General features: G+C 35.9%; 1 protein-coding gene across 1 annotated transcript; it reads left to right on the forward strand.

Annotated features, from left to right (window-relative positions):
• Positions 1 to 604: 604 nt before the first annotated feature.
• On the forward strand, positions 605 to 18269 carry LOC104073541 (chromosome unknown open reading frame, human C12orf4; the record flags this gene model as incomplete). Its single annotated transcript, XM_009573355.1, has 10 exons — positions 605 to 704; positions 804 to 925; positions 3205 to 3311; positions 4051 to 4248; positions 7636 to 7764; positions 8893 to 8961; positions 10522 to 10724; positions 15752 to 15809; positions 17010 to 17077; positions 18051 to 18269. Coding segments are annotated over 10 exons (1147 nt in total), but the record flags the coding sequence as incomplete, so codon positions are not given.
• Between the last annotated feature and the right edge of the window lie 8 nt (positions 18270 to 18277).

The following is an 18277-nucleotide window of genomic DNA, read 5'->3' on the forward strand; positions in this document are numbered from 1 at the left end:
AGTCAGCTCCTCATCCATCCCCAGGGGGAGCTCCATGCACTCCAGCCGGTCATTGACATAGAGGGCGACACCCCCTCCTCTTCTCCCCTGCCTGTCCTTCCTAAGGAGCCTGTATCCCTCCATCCCAACGCTCCAATCATAGCAGCCACCCCATCACGTCTCCGTGACGCCAGTAAGATCGTAGCCCTGCAGGCGCGCACACGTCTCTAACTCCTCTTGTTTATTCCCCATGCTACATGCGTTTACAGAGAGGCATTTAAGTTGGGCCCCCGATGAAGCTGTATCTTATGTATCTCTAATTTGGGGATAAATGTTGCCAATAATGTGTTAGCAAAACTTCTTGCTGCTTATTGACTCTTCTCAAGTATGCATCTAGAAGAAAGAGCACGTAATCCTAAGAGCAGTAATGTTGTAGAGCTCTAGTGTGATGTAGCTGTGTATTGACTCTATGTGTTCAGTTGTTTCTCTGCTTGTGATGAGCATTGACCAGCTGACTGATACAGCTGATCATTATATCAGTAACTATATCAACAACAATGGGTGTTCTTCTGCCAGTTTTTTGAAAGTGTTGCTTATTGTAAATCTACGTTTGCTTCTCTTTCAGACAAGGAGCTGAAATGGATAAGGTGATGCAGGAGCTAGGGAAATCGCTAACAGACCAAGATGTAAATTCATTAGCGGCTCAGCATTTTGAATCTCAGCAGGTAAATTAAGTTCAGTGAACTAGAATACATCATTTAAGACAAATAATTGTCTTAAAAAGAAAACCCAAAACACTCAAATTATCACTGTCATATTGTTAGGATTTAGAGAACAAATGGACCAATGAATTAAAACAGTCTACTGCTATCCAGAAGCAGGAATATCAGGAGTGGGTGATAAAGCTTCATCAGGACCTAAAGAATCCCAACAACAGCTCAATCAGGTACTTAATTCCTCTCTGATGCTTACTTCCATCTGTAATAGTTCAAAGGACTTGCTTTTATATAATCTTTGTTTCAGATTAGCCATTTAAATAGGATAATCAAAGCAAATCAAAGGCAAATAAACCATCATAATTAAATATTTATATTTTTAGGAATTTCTTCATTGTGTAATGTTGTAACAAAGTGTTGTAATGCAATAACTACAACTTGAACTGAATTTCCTCCTGTTTTGCCTTTATTTACAATGTCTATCTTTAGCCCTATTTCACAAGGCTTTCTGTTACCGCTTAAGGATGTTCTGCAGAATAATTGTAGCTTAATAAATGGTAACAGTATGACACATTTTGAATTAATAAGCCTCTTTTTTTCTTTTTTCCTCTTTTTTTTTGTTTTTGTTTTATGTATATATCACTGGACAGCTAAAAAATGGAATTTTTTAGTGTGAACACTTGTGAGAGTTGAATGATAAGCTTTCTGGTTGAGGAAATAGCAGGGAAATCTGAATTTGTAACTTGAGGAGATCCTTATTCTTTATTATTAGTAACCACCACCTTTGCTACTAATAGGAAAAGAGAAGGAGTAAAACCTGATGCTTTCTCATGCCTCACATTAGTAGAAAAGCCTGTCTGAGTAGATTTAGGTGGATGCAGTAAGGAATTTATGGGAAACACAATGCCTTTGAACAAAGTGGATGCCAGTGGTAAGAGGAGGCAGGCATGGATCATAACGCGTGAAATACTTCATCACTTTCTCTTAAGTGGATCACTTTCTCTTTTGGGATAAGGAAGCCGAGCGTATGGAACATGAGGGAAGAGAGAGGGGAGTTGAAATATATTGGAAAATGATGCTGTATGTTTAGATTCCTCAGGTTTTTGTGAATTTATGTTTTGGAAGTCTTTTGCAGTTCTTGGGTTAGTCCCAGAATGTACTAGCGTAGCTCACAAGCAAGCTGGCCTCTTTCTAACCTAGTGACCAGCTAAAACATCACTACAGTAGTGACAATCTGCTCAAGCTCTAAGCCCAATCCTAAAATATTTTTCCACAGAATTTTCATGTTAGCTTTGTTGATTATTTCCATGAGGTTTTAAAGATTACAAAGGCTATTCATACTTATCACTGTGAACCTCTTCCAATGTTCTGGCCTTCTACTACTGTAAAGTGAGACCAAGGTGAAGTTGCTTAGAGCTGAACGCTAGAAGTGGACTGCTAGAGGTCCAGAGGCAAGGACCTCTGAGACAGAGTGAGTATGTTTTGGCTTCGTAATCTTGGATGCTTATAACAGATGTGAAGTGATAGTATTTGAATCATTGCACTCACATACACTAGCAGAAAATGTGATCTCTCTGCTTGAGTACTGAAAACTATAGGTCCCTAATGCATTTGAAAATAATGCACAGGAAGTCTATAGTGGGGCAACTAGAAGCTTAGAGAGAGAGAAAGAGAGAGAAAATGCATGTGTGTTACACACATATATAGACATAAAATATATATATATACACACACGCACATACAGATCTTTATGCATCTAGTTGCTTATATGTGTGTGTGTATATATTTATTAACAGTATATCTCAGTTCTACCTCATCACTAGGCATTTGCAGTTAGTGGAATTGCTTGCAAGTTTATAAAACACTTTTGAAACACCTTTGAAGATTAGGCATTTTGAAAATAAAGAGAAACTTTTCATTAATGCAGAACCAAATTGGAGAGATGTTCATGTTCTTTCACGTAGCAGAAACAGTATTTATTATATCACTTACTTCCAGACAGTTGAATTTAGGAAAAAAAATTGGAACTGATATCTGAAATATTTCCTGCTAGTTTGAACACTGTGGAGTATTTGATTTGTTTTTTTTTAATCTCCTATTTTGTGCAGGGAAAAAAGAAATGTTTTCTCTAGTAACTTCATAAATAAGGTTTTGGCTATTATAAAGAGGCTGAGAAGAATTCTTTTTTTTTTTTTTTCCTTTTATTCCTATGTTCTTATTATGTTATAACTAGGTATTGTGATTTATTTTTATTTCTCAAGTTCAGAATGCTTTACAAATGAGCTAGGTAATGTAAGTCTAACAGTGGAGTCTACTCTTCCGCTGGTATGCACCTGGAGTATTGCATGCCAGAAAAATAAAACCTCGGATGAGTGGAGCTCATTCAAATAGGTTTAGTTTCTTGGTTTCCACAGACTAGCTGAGAAAACTTTGAATAGCTTTCACAAAATATTGTTGGTCTTGAACAAAAATTAGGATAAACTTTTCAGTACGTTTCTCATTATTTTAGTGATGAAATTAAGGTTCAGCCCAGTCAACTGAGAGAATCTGTAGAAGGAAATGGAAGAATTTATGAAGAGCAAAGGCTGTTAGAAGAGAGTTTTACTATTCACTTGGGTAAGAAAAGTAAACTGACACCAAAACCAAACATAATAACAGATGCTAATAAATAATGTATCTAAGCCATGTATTATTTACAGTGTTTAACTGTCAATGTGTATAATATATACAGTTTGTAATTGTTTTGTATTTGTTCTTCACAGATGTAAGAGAAGTAGAGTACGGTGTAAACTGTATCAAACAGTATCTAGCTACCTGAAATATACTTAATGGAAAACATTCTAAAACAAGTTTTTATCTGCTCTAACAAGGTGACTAGTGTAGAAAAGCACACTAACATCAAAACACATAGCAGTTAAAAATTATATTTTAACTTTTCTTATGTTTGGTAACAAAATGTGGGTATTAAATTTAATTCCCACAATAAATTAATGGAAAAATAGGTGCTTAAAATTTGTATTTTTTGTTTATGCAATAGAGACTTTTTAGACTGTCTGTTTTGACTACATTAGTATTTTATCCATAGCCTTATAATAGGGAACATTTCAGGTATAGATAAGCCTTGCTTTGTGACAGTATATGAAAATATTGCATTTTTACTCTTATTTTGTAAATTGCTGATATGTATGTAAAACTGAATATACGGTTAAGAACTTTCTTTGAGTATATTGATTGTATTTCCCTTATAGATGTTCTTCACAAAACTTAGGGGAGCACTTTGATCCCTTGCATTTTAATAACAATCCTGAGTTTCCTTTTTTACTGTATGTGTTAGAATAATTTATATTCCGTACAGGAGCTCAGTTGAAGACCATGCATAACTTGAGATTACTGAGAGCTGATATGCTGGATTTCTGTAAACATAAGCGTAATCATCGAAGTGGCGTAAAACTTCACAGACTTCAAACTGCAATGTCTCTCTATTCGACTTCTCTTTGTGGCCTGGTTTTATTGGTGGATAACCGTATCAGTTCATATAGCGGCATCAAAAGAGGTGAGTCCTCTAATAGGGTGTATTGTGTCAGTGAAAACGAGTGTCACTTAAAAACTTGCTGTCTTCTCTCACAAAAAATATTCCTTGTAAAATTAAAATTTACTGGAGTCCCTAATGTTTTGGACATGGTGTTGCAAAAGGGTAACAAATGCAAAAAGATATGGATGAGGATGGGGGACAGAGTTGTGCTCTAATATGCTGTTATCTCTCTCATCTCTTTCCTAGGTTTTGTGTTTAAGTAAGGAACGTGTAAGAGTGAACACTTCAATGTTAATTTCCCTGCCTTAGACTGACTTATTATCAGTAGGGGCTTCTAACTCTCCAATGTCAGCTTAGCATACTGAAACCTATATGCAAATGAAATATTCTAAGATTTTAAATTGATAAGTAAATGTATAAAAATACCATGTATGTTAGATATCTGCAGCACTATGAATTCAATTAAAAATGAACAATAGGAATATTACTTGCCTACTCCTGGAAAGCTTGATCAGTAGCCATTTTAAATGCATGTCTTTTGAGTAACTGGACACTACAGTGAAGGTATTTTGTGAAAAGTGTTTGTTCTGGTTCCAATTTTGGTCAGCGAGGCTTTCTCTGAACCACATTATTGACTTTCCCACCTTCCTCTTGAAGTTTAATACCAAAATATTTACACTTGAAACGTCTTTTTGACTGGAGCCACTATTACTTGTCATTATTCTAGCGTGCTGTAAAAAAAACAGACTTTGGTGGTTGATATTCTCTGAAAACAGTGTGGAATCAGCCTTGTAGCAAGAAGGAAAGAGAAGTGTACCAGTAAAAACTGCAGTTGCACTTGTGTTGTTTATGGCTTCTAAGTTGCTTAATTCTGACAATATTATTTCATACTGGTACTCATTTTCAGTTACTTTTTTTTTTTTACTGCTTAAATATTTAAATTAATAACAAATAGAGAAGATTTGTTTTTATACTAAATCTTAGGTGATAAGAGAAGATAGACATTTAAATACCATAAAACACAAAATTGCATCTTCTAGCCACCAATTAGATCTTGCAGTCACAGCAGAGGGGAAAATAAGGGACTATATTACAATCTGTAAAATATAATCCTCAACAAATTTTGATTTATTTGAGTTCCAAAGTGACTTTGGCGAACTTAACTGTGGGCACGTTCCACAGCTGTCTGCACCACCATTCTTTTTTAAAATGTTGCAGAAATGAATGTGTTTCAGCTCCTCTGACTTAGTCAGATATATTACTTTAAACCATCAGTGAATGTCTGGTTGTACTGAGACCCCAAACCACTGTATGCGGCAACTGAGGTTTAGGCACATTTTTTTAAATCCACTGTGTGGTGAGAGTGGTAGCTTCTGGCAGAAGAGCAGTAATAAACACCTTTGAGAGGAGACTTTACTCTTAAACTGTTAAAGCTGTTTGTTGCAAGGGCTCTGGCCAGAGCCAATTCTCCTTCCTAAAAAGCTCTGTAAGAAATAAATATGCTAGGAGGTTCAAAGGTTCATAAAACTGCTATATAGGAGACCTTTAAATAATACATTGATGCTATTGTTTAAATAGAGAGGTAATGGCTTGTGCAGTCTAAATTTCTGGGTTACAAAAGTGCAGAAGCAATTTTAAAGCTGGGGAAAAATACAAACCTAATAGCCTTTATTTCGTGATGGGCTAGAAGCTCCCTCAAACCTCTATGAGATTTTCAAAGGTAGTTGGAGTAAATGAGCTTCATGTGAGCACACTGTTTATCCAAGCATCTTGCATTGTTTTGAGCAACACCAATCACTCGGCAAGCACTAAACGGAGAGGGGCTCCAGTCGTACAAAGTCCTGCAACTTACTTGGTTGACCTTGTTTGTTTAGCTCTATCCTGAGGAAGCTTAAGAATGTGCTTCACTTAGTGTATTTTGTTAGTTCTGTTGCAACATTTTGATGTTGCATCTTTGGTAAATCTGTTATCCAAAAATGGTTCCATTTGTCTCAAAATTCAGGATGTATGAGAGGTATTTGCAAGACGGAAAACCATGACTGCAATGTTTTCTGTATTTCTTACAATGTGTGAATGGCAACTAGCAAAATATACCTTTGCAATCAGATTTGGACACATGTCTAGAAAACAGCCTTGAACAGAAAGTTGAACTTATGTATGAACTTTCAACATGCTCATTTCATTCAGACTATTTTTTCTAAACTAGATGAATAGTTTCTTTATATACTTTATGCATTGCCTAGCTCAGGTCTCTTATATTAGGACTTTGTAGAGCTACTGTGACTCAGGTTTTGAGTAGGTGTAGCACGCTCAGACAAATTATAAACTAAAATTACAGTTAATTTTAATTTAAATACAAGAGATTTTTCATTTGTTTGTTTCAAGTAAAATGTCTTGTGACCTGATTTTATGTTGATACACAAAGATGACACAATCTTTTGGAATATGAGCTTCTTCCCTTGGTTTTGGACACAGAATTTAATAAAGCCTTTTGAAAATAGATTTTATGATGGAGACTTCATGTAAAAAGATAAAACACATTAAGATTTTTCTCTCTACCCTGCCTGTTCCTGTCGCAGCCTGTTCACAGGAGTATACGGTGCTTTCCAGATAGGCAATCGGAGTACACTAAGAGCTTTAAGGAGGATTGGAGCAGGTACCTCAAAATGGGAAGTAAATAGCAATTGCTTAGTATAGTCCAGCTCCTTGCAAATAGCTTGTTTTGGCTCCCATTGACTTGCTTCGAGAGACGGCGGGACATTAGAATAAGGAGCTTAGAATACCAGTCACAGAAGCAGTATGTTATGATCCTAATTATCAGTATAATATTTCCAAGTCTGACATAATACTTTCTTATCAGGAGAAGGAACTTGTAGCTCTTTTCAGCTGATGACCCTTTTCTTTAGCTTTCAGATCTGTATTTTGAGAACTAAAAGGAAGGAATTCCAGCTTTCCAGATACACTGTTGATGAATTTCATAAATAGCTCTCATTTTTCAAAACAAACTGGAATGCTATTGTTGCTGTTGCAAGTATCTATTATGTATGTTTTAATAAACAGATTAAAGGACTCTTAGTAATAAGACATCATTTTTAAAGCATAACTACATTTAATGCACATATATTATTGCTGTTATTTTGGGGTTTTTTGGTCTGGGTAGTTTTGTTTGAAAGGCAACAGCACTCAAGGTTTTTTTTTTTTTCTTTTTCAATTAATTCATTTAAAAAAAATGTTTTGCCTCTGCCATAATTTTTCTAGAATTTAAAGAGGAGTACAGCAGGGCTTTCTCTGGTTTTGGGGAGGTTGCCTTTGTAACTGGCCTTTCTTGAACAGTAGAGCAGAATTATGTAATGTTACTAAGCACAGCCTTATGACGTGGATTTTAATCTTTTTTTTTTTTTTTCCTAGATTTTGCAACTGTTTGCCAAGAATGCACGGATTTCCATTTTCCTGGAATTCAAGAACAGCTTGAAATTGTCCAGAAGGTTGTACTTAAAGCCAGAGCACAGCGTAGCAGTAAGTCAAAAAGACATCAAGGTCAGTGACAACCAAAATTACTTTCCTTGAAATAGAATAGTGGTCAGCTGAATGTTTATGGTTACGGGCAAGTTAATTTCACTCTTCTTCAATTACCTGATCTATAAAATGGAATGTTCTAGTTTATCAATAAACTGTGAGAAGTCTGCATGAAATTGTCTCTTCGCAGGCAGCATGTTCACATGATGTCTTTGCTGCCATAACAGACATACCTTACAAAAAAAAAAAAAAAAAGTATAAGTCCTTAGGTTCTGATCATACTTCAACAGCATGGCAAGTGTGTGGGGCCGTTGTGCTTTCCTCTGCAGTGTGAACTGCCTGTAGCAACACAGACTTTATCTGACTTGACTTTTTAATTTCTATTTAAATGTAAGGCTTTAAAAATTGCAGAAGAGGAGTTACGACTTTTTCCCTTCCTTATAAGTGAACACTAAAAACTGAATAATAAATGGACTAAATGTATATACTTTTTAGTGCTGACCAAATCCTTGTGAATGGTTTACTTTGCAGTTATACGTACAAATGGCTGTCAAATTTTCTGACCACATGGTGTTAAGGCAGTACTTGTACATTATGAAACTCTGTTTCTCTTGCAGAGAACTAGTTATATGGTTTAAATATATCAGTAACATGAATGGATTCATAAGGGTACATAGAGAAACGAATTTTCTTAGGAACCTGCATATCACTGTAGTCTTGAGAAAAATACTGAAAGCTGTTTTTATACTGCTGATTTATGTAAATCTCTTTAAAATTTTTCTTGTAATACTAGGAACAAATTTGTTTTAAATAGTTTCTTAAAAAGCAATAGCAAGGTACTATGTAGTTGTGGGGGCAATTTGGGAAGTTTAGTATTATGTTTGAAAATACTGTATTTTCTTTTGTCCAAATGAAGAGGTATCGTAGGATGGTTAAATAAGAAAGCTAATGATTTGAGATAGACACTGAACTGAATCCTATTGAAGACAGCAAAAACGCTTCCTGTCCATCCCCCTGCCTTTTGTGGACTTTATGGTAACTTTATAGTAAAAATTCAAGCCAGATATTATCTCAGTACATCAAACTTCCATGCCAAAGTGTAATTAATAGACGATATGTGTAATATTTGTGCTATGTACTTATATACAGAAAACAAAAGTAGTGGAAACGAAGATAAATTAAAGAATATTGAACGAAACCAGTCAAATATTTTGCCGGGTGAGTTCTGTTGCATTTTCCCCCTCTTCTTAAAGCAAATTGTGTTTTATAGATGCACATTTTTAGCTCTAGAGTCAGAACATAAATTATAAACTAAACCCGAGCTGACCTCAATCAGAGGAGAAGGATGTTCTTGTGGCTAAGGCAGAGAACTGGGTGTCAGGACATCTGGTTTCTATTCCCAGCTTTGTCACTGCATCATGTGACTTGGGGCAAATCACTTACCTTCTCTATACCTAAAATTTCTTTTCAGAATTTGAGGGTGAAAAAGAGATCTCTGAGCATCTTGGGAAAAGGTGAAACTTAAATATTAGCAACTAATTTTATTTTTGAAAATAATTATGTCATTGTTGTGATACAGTAAAGCATTTTAGAATGTATTTTTTAGCTTTGAGAATGTACAAATCCATTCCTCTCAAAGAGGAAGTATCTTCTGTATATATTGTGATTTTTAGTAAGGAAAGCTTCTGTGGAATTTGAAGATGAATAAACAATTGGACGGGTAACGAGTTCAATTCATACAACCCATGGCTGAATAAGAGGGCATCTTAAAATTGCTTTCATGATTGTCTTAGATCTTGTTAGTATAAGTGGATTATAAATCAGCTTGGGTCCTTACCAGATAAATTCGGGTGAATCTTGCTGCAGTGTCTTGTGTATTATTACTCTCAGACGGTCATTGCTGGGGATTACTATCTCCTTAGCAGTCATCAGAAAGGAGTACATACCCGTTCTTCTGCTGTCCCAGTACAAAGGTAGTATCTTAACTTAAATGACCAGTGAAAATAGGTTTGAAGAAAGATGTTTATCTGTTGACTGAAACAGTGGGGGTGCCTGCTTTTCTGTTGACTCTAGTATAGACTTTTGATCTCCAGCAGAAAGGTAAGATGGAGAGACCTGCATTTCACTGCCCCTTACTTTTTCTCTACCTTTGATAAATGAATACCAAGTCTAAAAATACCCCCAACAAGATGTCTTGGTAACTTTTTGAAAACAACTCTGTAACTGATCTTCCCATTATTATGAATTATTTTAAATTCTAATGATCATTGATACTTTTGTCTTCCAGTACATATCTCAGTTGTTACATAACCCCCTATCTTTTTCCACAAACTTCTTGCATCCTTTATTTTAACCCATCCATTTTTGGTATTTCCGCCTCCCACATCTGTCTGCAATTCAGTGCTTACATTATATATTTTGAGTATTACAGCTCCTCTGTGTTTGTTTTTCTGTTTCGTGCTATATATAGATCATATCCGCCTGTACTGGCACTGTTACGTCTTATTACACCAGGTGTCCTTGATGCCAGTGAAACCCATCAAAGTAGGGAAGTGAGTGTAGGATGAATGTAAAACAATGATATTCCAAGAGATTTCAGATCGGTTGGTTTCTAACTTTTTTTTTTAAAATCTCCTTTTGTATATGTTTTGATCTCTGTTGTATATTTGTATTTGCCTTTTGTCTTAACTGACCCTACCCTTACATTGCCTAACAATTGTATTTCAGTACAGATCACTACCATGATATCTTGCCTTCTTGGTTTGTATTATTCTGTAGGAGAATTCTACATCACACGCCATTCAAATCTTTCTGAAATTCATGTTGCTTTTCACCTCTGTGTGGACGATAACGTAAGATCCGGTAACATAACTGCTCGGGATCCTGCAATCATGGGACTCAGAAACATTCTCAAAGTTTGCTGCACACACGACATTACTACTATTAGTATTCCTCTCCTATTAGTGCACGATATGTCAGAAGTAAGTAAATGTAAAGATTTGGTTTGGTTTTATCTTCTAGGATGCAACAAAATTGATTTTTGCAAAGGGTATGTTTCATGCTGGTTTAAGCCAAATGGGACAGTTGATCCTAGTCACATGCTCCTCCCACATCATTGGACTGGCTCCTGCCACACCGTTGTGCTGTCACTCTTATCTATATAGTGACCCAAATTAAGGAACTGAACCAGTTAAAATCGTTTCAGCCAGCTGAATCACTTTGGTTTCTTATTCCCAACTCGCGTTTTGGACACTTTACTTCCTTGATTCAGCTCATTGCACAGTTGCACAAGTATTAATGAAAGATGGGACTACGTGCCTGGAAGTCTTCTGGCAACAGCTCTTGCTTAGAAACTATACCTTCAGAGTCACTGATGTGATAGTGATACCAGATCCCCAGTTTTAATTGTTGCTGGTTAGAAAACCTTAAAACTAAGTTTTATGAGCAGCAGAAGTAGCAAAGCTTGCCTTAGAGTTCTGTATCCCTAAACGCCACCTCAGCCCTACACAGCAGCAACCAAATTTCACCTTTGCTCTGAACTGTCTCCTTCTTCACTGCCTAAACACTTGCATCCTTAATTTCTGTTCCTGGTTCCTCTCTAAGTCACCCAAATACCAGCTGGGCAAGAAGCAGCATATTGCTGAGGCTCTTTGTAGATACAAGTGTGCTTACTTACTGTGCTGAGCTTTTGTATTCTCTTCTTCAGTGGAACACTAATGTGTAGAGCTTGTCTCTTACTTAACTAACTTTTCACAGTGCATAGTAATTTAATGCCATTGACAACCTCTTTCCTCTGTCACATCTGGCTCACAAGATACTAGCAGAGAAGAAAAGGGAGTAGGGAGGCGGGGAGAAAACCAATGGACAGGCAGTACAGCCGTATGCCTCACCTCCTTAGGAGGTAAAAAGTCTGTAAAATTAAAGGAACGAGAAAAATAAGATAGTGCTGCCATTACTGATACCCTTGCACAGATAATTATACTCTGTTGTGGATTTTTTAAAATAACCCTTTGATTTTTCACTTGTAAATTTCAATACTGCCTTTTCTTCTTTGAAAGTGCCTGACTCACAGCAAGATAAAGGCTCACCAGTGGATTACCTTTAACAGTGACTTTTTTTTTTAACAGAATTTGTTTGGAACACAGTAGAAGTGACATCCTTTTGCAAGATCAGGGTCTATTATTGTGAAAGTGCAAGCAATGCAAAAGTTAAAAATGACCAGTAATGAAGCTTCTAAAGGATATACTTCCATACATAAAAGTAGACTTTTAGGAACAGATGATATTATTTCTGAAATTTTTCATCTCTGATATTAAGACCTTTTTTGGGGCATAAATGCAAGTAATCACCTTGCAAGACAGAAGCTTGGGTTACTCATGGGACCCAGTTACTGTATCTCATAAATTTATTGACCTTTTTTCTTAATCAAGTTGCCATCTGACTATAGTTTTTTTCTTTTTTTTCTTTAAACCTTGTTAGTTTTAGCTTTCATTTGCATATCTGTATTTTAAAATACAAATAAAGCACAAGACCAAGGGTTCAACGTACTTTGAGAGTGTGTTGTTGCTTGGATGTATGAAACTGAAGAATTATCATCTTGTCTAGTGCTGGATTCTTAAAGGGTCCTGGTAAAACAATTTACCTTTTATATTAAGTTTTCAGTCTTTGCAGAGGAAGCAGAAGGTGACCTGTATGATAAGTGTATGTTTAGCCAAAATGACATTGTGTGAATTGCATTAGCAGCATTGCTCATTACAGTGCTTTGCAGCTGGCTGACCTAATTTGAAACACCCACATATGTAACTTGTTGTTGAGGGAAAAGTGAATAACAACAGATTTCTGAAAGTTAACCTGAACTTGGTGCCTTCAGCAGCCCCAGTTTTGAATCTGTATTTACCACCTACATAAAAACATTTTTGTAAAGTGGTTAACCAGGAGCACAGCTGCAGAGATGTTTGCATGCTTCACTGTGACAGGCATTCATCATGAGTTTTCTCTGTGCTTTTCCCAAAGGTTTTCTTCTTTTATGGATGGGAGAGTGATGTTTATAACCTCACAGAAGTAATGAGTGTATCGATCTCAATGAAGCCATTGCATTTCATTATTATTGGACCTTCATATAAACTGGGGTTTTTTTCTATGAAAAAAAAAAATTAGGAATTCTGTTTTCCTTAGTTTTTCTTATGACAAGAACAACAAAAACAGATTTCTGTGTTCTGATCATTAAGTTAAATGAAGGAGAGAAGCTGGGTTTGATACTTGAGAACGGCAAAAGCAGACAAGTTCAAATTCAGGACAACTGAGGTGTTACTATCTGATCACTGTTCTGAATCTAATATAAACTGATATGTAAACTGGGGAATGAAATGGCTCTAATAGCATGGAATTGCTAAAAATGGCACACTTCCTTGGTAGTTTCAGTATAGGAGCCATTGCTGCTGTCCACACAGCAACACTGAGAAAAATGTGACTTCTCAGGGATCTCAGGCAGCCATCTCTTTACTATAAGTTAAGACAAAAATGTTTCAACAGAAAGTAGAAATGAAGGGAGTATAAGCTGTGTAACAAATGTTTATGAACATAGTTTATGTATATAGAGAGATTATTGATGGGTGTGTTAACCTCAAATATTTCTCGTCTGAGTTTTCTGCCTTTAAATGTGTAGTTGCTCATATAGTGTTTAGGATTTGCATAGATATACTTTGAGTAAACATCTTGCTAATTCTTAACTTACTAGAATTAAACATTGAAATTTGGTTTGAAATCTTTGTCGCACAAGACATTTATGGACTTCAGTGTTTTCATTACCTGGTTATGACATTGTTCTGCAAAGGCACAAGCCCTTAGCTTTATAAAAGCGGCAGCCCCATGTAGTAAGTCTGTCACAAATTTGTTTGAATAAAAAGGTTTGCAGCATATCTTTCTAATCAGTGGGGTTGGCCTCTTTTTTTTTTTAATTTTTTTTTTTTTAATAAGCAGAAAAAATCTTAATTTGACAACAGATCATTGCATCCTAAAAAGGAGTGAGGTGTAGTCTCTGCTAGTGAACAAAACCAAAAGTCCCAGGTGTTTTTTTTACTTGCTTGAATGCTATTAACCAAAACTTACTATAGGAGATGGGGTATTTGCCTTTTTTTCCTATCCCCTGCACTGTATTTTGAATTGGTACTTAGCTGATCCTTCATCATTTCCACAACTGTTACTTAGTTTGCATATAGAGAAAAAATCCTGATAACATGGCAAAATCATGAGAACTTACATTTTTAAAGATGGATTAGAATTGAATTACTACTGCGTCATTTTCAGTTCTTGTGGCTTGCACGCAGTGACATTCTGGATTCAACCTGTTATTTCCCTGAGTGCCCACAAGATTTAACATCTATGTTCCTCTGAAATAGTCCAAGGAATAGTGTCATATCCTGCTGTTTCTATCAGTCCTTTTAAGGCTTAGTTCCCTTTATTGATCATGCAGGGTACTCCTGAGTTGCCTACAGAGCAACAGGACCTTTCTTTTTAGACACTTGTTTTTACCTAAGCCAAAACAGTGATCAAAACTAACAATAAACGCCTACATTACTTGTGACAGAAAGCATACATGGGCAGATGTATTATAACAAAGACCAAGTATTTCTTCCAGAAAGCTTAGAAATGAAAAAAAAATTTTAAAAAATGTTGTCCAGCATTGTTCTGATTAATGTGTTGTATGCCCTAAAAGCAGCATCTATTGATGCAGTGTTTTACATCATGAAAGAAAGTTTTCTGAAAAGCCATTTCTAGCTTATGCTGTTTTTGACATATTACGTATTTTGGGGATGGCAGGAGATACTCCCACCTAAGTAGGAACTTTGGCTTTCCGTTGTTTAATGCAGCCACGTTCAGTATACTGTTGCAGTGTTATCAGTTGGCATTCTTGGATAATGTTGCTTCTCAAATAACTTTTTTTTTTAAATCCTGAAATTCAGCTCTTTTAAAATGACAGATTGCACAGTTTTTGGCATTGCAAAATAAAGGCTGGCTTTACTGAATAGAAAATTATGTAAAGCATAAATTTGAAAAGGTACATAGAACGATAAATTTATTTCCACATCTATATTCCTGTATTCAGACTAGAAAGTGCTCATTTTGATGTTGAAGAGTACTTCAAAATAAACAGGTACGATTTTCTTTTTGAGAAGTGTTTACAGTGACAGTCTCTCTGTCTCTGACTAGGAATATTCATCTTGATATAATTAACTTTGTAGCATACAGCCAAAGAATGTTTAATGTACTAAAGCATTTAAACTGTTACTTAAATTACTTAGACCAGTGCTTGTAACTATGTCTTAAGATATCTAAAAGCAGTGTGGTTTTCATTTCCCATCTTGGTATTTAACTTTAGGTAAGAATTTGCTATCTGTTTATATCTGAAACTCCTCTATCAGATGAAGATGGATTTTGTTTGTTTTAACTCCTAACATAAATGCATCTTTAGGGGAGAAGGGCTTCTTCCGGTTCCAGTATTAGAGAGAAGGTTTTTACTGAAGGCGGGTATGCTGATAAACCTTAACCAGAATCATCAAGAATAGCTAGGAATCATCAGTTACAGCTGTTAACATGTGATCAGGAGCCTGTCTTTGGCTAGCTGAGGCACAAATCTGACAGTTATCCATTGGATATTATACATTTTTCTGAAGCTCCACAGGGGAATTAAATAGACCCATTTCCAATTACTTTAATAGGATTATCAACAATATTTTTATTCCACATCTCAGCTTAAAAATGTATAGATTGTTCTAGGCTCTCCTACTGATAAGCAGTTGCAGTGCTTTTATGGTCACCTATAATGTATATACCATCTGCCCAGAATACTCTGGAAAACTGAATCCCTCTTCATGGCCTGTAATGCTGCTTGAATACTTGATGGGAAAATGTGGTTCTATGGCAAAAATGTATTATTTTTAATAACTTCCCTGCTACTCTTGCTGGTTAGACCCATTGGGCATTGAGGCTTTTCATTTATTAATTTTAGGAAATGACCATTCCATGGTGCTTGAAGAGGGCAGAGCTTGTGTTCAAGTGTGTCAAAGGTATGTTAGTGAATGCTTCAGCTGGTTTTTTTCTGTGTTGCATTTGGTGACATCCAGCCTTAGCTCAAGCTGTATATTTTCCCCAAAAAAGGTGTTTTTCAATAATTTATCGTTTGTTGAAACATACACTTATATTGTCTCTTTAAACTTATTAACTGTCTTACCAGACACTTAAAATGGAGACTAAAAATGTTTCGAAAGTATCTGTACAACTTAAACATAGACAGTAGAAGAAAAAGCCCTTACTGCTGCTTTGAGCAATCTCTGAAGGAGGGCAAGAGCTGATGGTTCTCTACAGTATAATTTCCAGTGTCTTTTGTATTTTGATTGCCTCAAACAATGAGGACTCCCCACATTTTTCCAAGACTAGTTTATATGCTAATTCATCTCTTTGCTGGAAAGTCCTCATAACTCAACTTGGTTTTCTGTCTTGCCAAGTGGTATTATTTACTGCATTCTTGTGTGTTGCACTTAAATACTTGAACCAGTCATTTAGAGAACTTAAAACATTAGTAGTGTTAATGTTCTTTCTACCACCTACTCAAGGGACCTCTTCCTATTGTGACCTTTAGTAATTCACAATGGAATATCATCCACATAGCCACTTTCATTAAACAAGTATTTTTCTGAGTATCTTTATTTGCCACTGGTGTGTTCCTGTAAGCCTTGTAGTTCATATGTAAAGAAATGCTAGCATAAAAATGCCATTATCGTAACTTGTGCAATAAAGGAGTGCTAAGCTTTTTCCATATAAGTAAGTCCAGGTAGTTTCTGTTGCTGCCAGATTGCTAGTGTACTTTTGGCAACAGGCTTGTACTCATTCATGTGGATGTGATCACATCAGAGCTAAAGGAAGGAGCTATTTCTCAATGAATGCAAGCCATTGAAAGAACTCATAACGTGCACATTTGGGGAAACCTCTCACTTCTGCTAGCTAGCACTCTGCTGTACAGTAGGACCGGTTATTCTGCTTTTCAAGGGTATATTGATTTTCTTCATAACTACTCATTAGATTTTCCAGTTAAAGCAGATTTCAGTCAGGAGATTGGCCAAGTCTGATTTAAATGCGATTAATGACATCCCTAGTTAAGGCAGTTAAAATCCTGACTGTATGTGAAAACTCCCTCACTGCTTGGTAACGGTGTAATTGACGGGGAAGATTGCACAGGTAATGCATATAGTATGAATGCTCTTTTTTAGGTTTCATGATGGAAATGGCCTCGTGGGATGGAGGAATTTCTCGGACTGTACAATTCTTGGTACCACAGGTAGGTTAAACCAGGTTCATATCTAACGTAGGAGACTATTGGAACAAGAAGTTAAGTGTCAGCAGATCTAGTTTTGATTTCTTTGCTATGCCCTGCTCTTTCTGTGTGAGCTTAAATTAGTCACTGTGGTTTTAGTGCCTTGCTTATAAAACAGGAATAAGAGGGGTTTATATTTTTTGATATCTTGTAGTATCTTCGGAGGATGCTAAAATTTCAAACTGGGAAGTTCACCTTTACAAACGGTGAATGTATCACCATTGAAAAAGATTTTTTGCTATTATTTACTCTGAAGAGATGGGCTAACCTTGCATTACATAAGTTTAGGTGTTTATTAGTCATATTGCCTAACAATATGCACTGACTTCAGTCATGCTTCCACAAAGTCATTAATGACTCTAGGTATTTGATGTTAATTAAGATTCTGAAAAGATTTAATTTGGAGTTCTAGCTGATCTTCAGAAACAGGAAGTTTTCCAAAGGTAGCCAGCACTAAGTTTCATTTGTTCTAAAAGACAGTACTGGAAGTAATATAAAAATCAGAGTTATATTAGGAAAGAAACAACATGTATTTCTTGACAAAGTAGTAAACGGCTGAGCAAGGAGGAAGCCAAGAATAAACTAAGTAGTGAAGTTGAATGTAATTCTGGAATTCAGAGAGCAGGAGTCCTGTAGATAACAAACAGCACTGTCCTGCTTATGCTAGGCAGAAATAATCAGTTACTGGAACAAGAAATCTACTGGAAACAGGTATGTCACATAAATATACAAACAGTATTTTTAGGTCAGTCTTTTCCTTTTGATTGAAATAAATAAAATTATAACACATAGTTTGAAAATGATCTTCATGGTCTTCTGAAAAACAGCAATTCTCTTAAATGTCAAGAAACAAAGTTGAGAGAGACGTAATTCTTCCAAACTACGGCAAAAAGCCAAAGCTTACTGGTGTATTTTTTTAATTATTATTTTTTTCCAGACAATTTCTGAGACAATGTTTTACCAACTGAGCAATATGCTTCCGCAAATCTTCAGAGTATCCTCTACATTGACTCTGACCTCTAAGCACTGAATTTTGTGCAGCAGTAAGATGTATCCTGTTGACAAAGGATGAGATTACAGAGATTCTGGAATGGAATGTCTCTTTCTGAGGGATAATGACCCTGAAGTGGTATTTGTTGCAATTTCAAGAATCATGTTATAATA

Source organism: Fulmarus glacialis, unplaced genomic scaffold (assembly GCF_000690835.1).
Source record: "Fulmarus glacialis isolate BGI_N327 unplaced genomic scaffold, ASM69083v1 scaffold8512, whole genome shotgun sequence".
In the NCBI taxonomy this organism is placed as follows: Eukaryota; Metazoa; Chordata; class Aves; order Procellariiformes; family Procellariidae; genus Fulmarus; species Fulmarus glacialis.